Genomic DNA, 4,208 nt, shown 5'->3' with positions numbered 1-4,208 from the left:
TGTGTTGCTGGAAAAGCGCAGCAGGTCAGGCAGCATCCAAGGAGCAGGAGAGTCGACGTTTCGGGCATGAGCCCTTCTTCAGGAATGGAGGTGAATTGGAGGTGCAGTGTTGGACTGGGGAGGACAAAGTTAAAAATCACATGACACCAGGTTACAGTCCAACAGATTTATTTGGAGGCACTAGCTTTCCAAGCGCTGCTCCTTCAGAACCACCTGATGAAGGAGCAGCGCTCTGAAAGCTAGTGCCTCCAAATAAACCTGTTGGACTATAACCTGGTGTCGTGTGATTTTTAGTTCTGCACTATGCTGTTTCACTTGTTAAGTTAAATAAACAAATTAGTATTTATGCCCTTGCAGTAGAGAAGTATTGATTTGGGAAAGTGGTTATTGTAACACTCCAGGGTTGGAGTTGCAGCCTGGATCGATGACTCTGCGTGCGATTTTACTGAGCGATTCGCTCACGGATCGGCCCGCTCGGCCTGACGAGTGACGTCATCGGAAGCTGCGCGAAGATGTCGACGGCGATGAATTTTAGCTCCAAGAGCTTCAACCCCCGGCCCCCGGATAAGGGCTCCTTCCCCCTGGACCACCTGGGTGGGCCGAGCGGCCGCGGAGCGCCGGGATTTGATCGAGACGGAGACCCCTCCCCCCCGCCGCCAGACACTGACCCCTCCCCCTAGACCCCCAACCCAGACACTGACCCCTCCCCCTAGACCCCCAACCCAGACACTCACCCCTCACCCCAATGACCCTGCCAGACACTGACCCCTCACCCCAATGACCCTGCCAGACACTCACCCCTCACCCTAGACCCCCAACCCTCACCCTAGACCCCCAACCCAGACACTGACCCCTCACCCCAATGACCCTGCCAGACACTGACCCCTCACCCCAATGACCCTGCCAGACACTCACCCCTCACCCTAGACCCCCAACCCTCACCCTAGACCCCCAACCCAGACACTCACCCCTCACCCTAGACCCCCAACCCAGACACTCACCCCTCACCCCAATGACCCTGCCAGACACTCACCCCTCACCCTAGACCCCCAACCCTCACCCTAGACCCCCAACCCAGACACTGACCCCTCACCCCAATGACCCTGCCAGACACTCACCCCTCACCCTAGACCCCCAACCCAGACACTCACCCCTCACCCCAATGACCCTGCCAGACACTCACCCCTCACCCTAGACCCCCAACCCAGACACTCACCCCTCACCCTAGACCCCCAACCCAGACACTCACCCCTCACCCCAATGACCCTGCCAGACACTCACCCCTCATCCCAATGACCCTACCAGACACTGACCCCTCACCCCAATGACCCTGCCAGACACTGACCCCTCACCCTAGACCCCCAACCCAGACACTGACCCCTCACCCCAATGACCCTGCCAGACACTGACCCCTCACTCCAATGACCCTGCCAGACACTGACCCCTCACCCTAGACCCCCAACCCAGACAGACCCCTCACCCCAATGACCCTGCCAGATACTCACCCCTCACCCCAATGACCCTGCCAGACACTAATCCCTCACCCTAGAGACCCTCTCCAACCCAGACACTGACCCGTCACCCTAGACCCCCAACCCAGACACTGACCCCTCACCCTAGTGACCCTCCAGATGCTAACTCCTCACCTAATGACCTCTGCCCCAGTGACCCCCTAAATACTGACCCCTCACCCCAGTAACCCTCCAGAAATTGACCCTTCACCACAGTGACCCTCTAGACACTAACTCCCCACCCCAATGACCCCTGCCCCAGTGACCCCCACCCCAGACACTGACTCCTCACCACAGTGACCCCTCTGCTTCACCCTGACACTGACTCCCCAAGACTGCGACTCTCTTGCACCATGTCGTAACTCACTGAAACACTAAATTCCCCCGACACAACCTGCCCCTCAGATACTGAACACCGCCCCCCCCAACTTAAACACTCAACTCATACCCCCACCTCCCAAGGCATTAACACCCCACACTCTGTCCCCATCTCTCTGCAAGCACTTGATTCCCCACCGACATTGTCCTCCCCAAACACTCTGTTCTGACACTGTCTTCCTCCCTCACTGTCATCTGTCCCCCCCACCACCAAAAACATTTACCTCCCTTCTTATTCCTCAAGCTCGCATCCCCATACCACCTCGAGTCACTGCATCCGATTCACCATTGAGCTAAATTGTGTCACGCTCGCACTGCCTCAAATTTCACCCAATCCTAGAACTTGTACACATTCTCTTACCCCTTTGCTTTCTGCCCTATTCCTCCACCCTCCTCCACCACTCACCATACCCATAATTCCACCCGTAATTCTTTCAGGACTCTGCACTATCTCACGCATATCCCGCTGTGATCTATCTGGTTTTGGAACCTTTGCTATGGGGTCCTGCTCCTTGGAGAAGTTGAACAAGATTCAGTGTGCAGTCTTAGATTAAAGGGTTTTGGAATGTGCAGTGTTGAGTCAAATCACTGATACAAGCAACCGAGATGCGATTGGTTCTGCTGCTACTTGGTGTATTTAATTTGTGACAATGGGGAAATAGAAAAAGCCTTATTTTTAATGTAGTTGGTTTCTTATGATTTGGCAGGTGAATGTAAAGAATTTAAAGACAAATTTATGAATTGCCTTCGAGAGAGCAAGTTTGACAATTCTCTGTGCAGACAGCAATCGAAGGAATACTTGGAGTGTAGAATGGAAAGGTACAGCATTAAAAACATGAAAATTTAGAAACTATAAACCTAATCAGTTTTATTTAATTAGTTGGAGCAAGTCTCCATTAAAAAGATTAATTGTTGTAACATCTCCTTCTGAAACCAATCCAGTTTGTTTTCCTCTGCTCTTGTGTCAACTTTTTAAATGTTGTTTTCCCTCAGTCACTTGATCATTTGCATGAATTTGTTTTGGCATTTGAATACAGAACTGTAAAATATTTATTTACTGATTTTTATAGAATCCCTACAGTGAGAACAGGTCATTTGAGCTAACAAGTCCACCACCCACCCAGACCCATTCCCCCACACTATTATATTACTCTATATTTACCCCTGCCTAATGCACTTAGCCTACACATCCATGAGCACAATGGGCAATTTAGCATGGTCAATTCACCTAACCTGCACCCTTTTGGATTGTGAAAGGAAACCAGAGCACCCGGAATAAAACCACAGACCCTGGGAGAATAAAGCCACAGACATAGTTACCCAAGGCTAGAATCGAACCTGGGAACCTGGCTCCGTGAGGCAGCAACGTTAAATGCTGAGCCACCATGTCATATTGATTCTCATCCTTGATACCCTTATCACTGCAACTTCCACCAATCCTACCACCATAATATTTATAATATTCTCTTTTGAAGGAGAAATATATGGCCTCTATGCAGTATGTTATCCTGGACGTCATTCTGAATGAGTTAGTTGAATGGCTTCTTAAGCGTCAATCATTCAAAAGGTGACAACATAAAGATGTCAAACATAAAATGTTTAAGCATTTGGAAGGATTTAAGCGTTTTTCCTCTGGTTAGGGAATTTAGAATTTCCCATTATTGCATTGATATATTTGTTTGTTGTTGAAGTCTAGGGCGGTTTGGATCCCACAACTTTTGATTGAGGCAAGAGTGCTACAACCAATACCCCAACCATTAAGGTTGCCTTTATGGTGTTTTCGCCTGAGGATTGCTAAATATGGGCACATCTTGCAGCATTGTTCATACCATGCCGCACATGTTTAATTGTTTTGTTCTGCAGGCAGCTGATGACAAAAGAACCACTGGAGAAGCTGGGATTTAAAGATCTCATCGACAGTAATGCATCAGAAAAACAGCGGCAGATGAAAACCTAACTGTAGAGGAGCACATTCCAACTACAAACTAAACAGGAGTCCATTGATGGACATATTTTCATATTGACTCTGTATATATTGGAAAAGAAGTTAAATTTCTGTATAATAAACGTGGAATAAATACTTAAGGTGAGTGATGCGTTTCATTTTCCCCCTCTGATTACATTTCTGTAATACCCTTGTCATACTTGTATGATTTATATTACATTCAACAGAAAATGATTTATTAGGTGTCTTTCCTTTGCTCATGTTTTGTGAGTATAATGAATGGATGCTATTTTGGTGCAGTGCATGATCTTTTAGGTGGAGTGAAGCAGTAATAGTGTCCCTGCCTCTGGGTTCAAAGTTCCACTTTGAGTCTT

General features: G+C 48.6%; 1 protein-coding gene across 1 annotated transcript; it reads left to right on the top strand.

Annotated features, from left to right (window-relative positions):
• The first annotated feature begins 487 nt into the window (after positions 1-487).
• LOC132825161 (cytochrome c oxidase assembly protein COX19) lies at positions 488-3,974 on the top strand. Its single transcript, XM_060840184.1, has 3 exons — positions 488-594; positions 2,597-2,708; positions 3,753-3,974. The coding sequence occupies exons 1-3, from the start codon at positions 513-515 to the stop codon at positions 3,844-3,846; spliced, it is 288 nt and encodes a 95-aa protein (XP_060696167.1). The 5' UTR covers positions 488-512; the 3' UTR covers positions 3,847-3,974.
• The last annotated feature ends 234 nt before the right edge of the window (positions 3,975-4,208 follow it).

Source organism: Hemiscyllium ocellatum, chromosome 20 (genome assembly GCF_020745735.1).
Source record: "Hemiscyllium ocellatum isolate sHemOce1 chromosome 20, sHemOce1.pat.X.cur, whole genome shotgun sequence".
Lineage (NCBI taxonomy): Eukaryota > Metazoa > Chordata > Chondrichthyes > Orectolobiformes > Hemiscylliidae > Hemiscyllium > Hemiscyllium ocellatum.
This window is presented reverse-complemented; position numbering and strand designations above follow the sequence as displayed.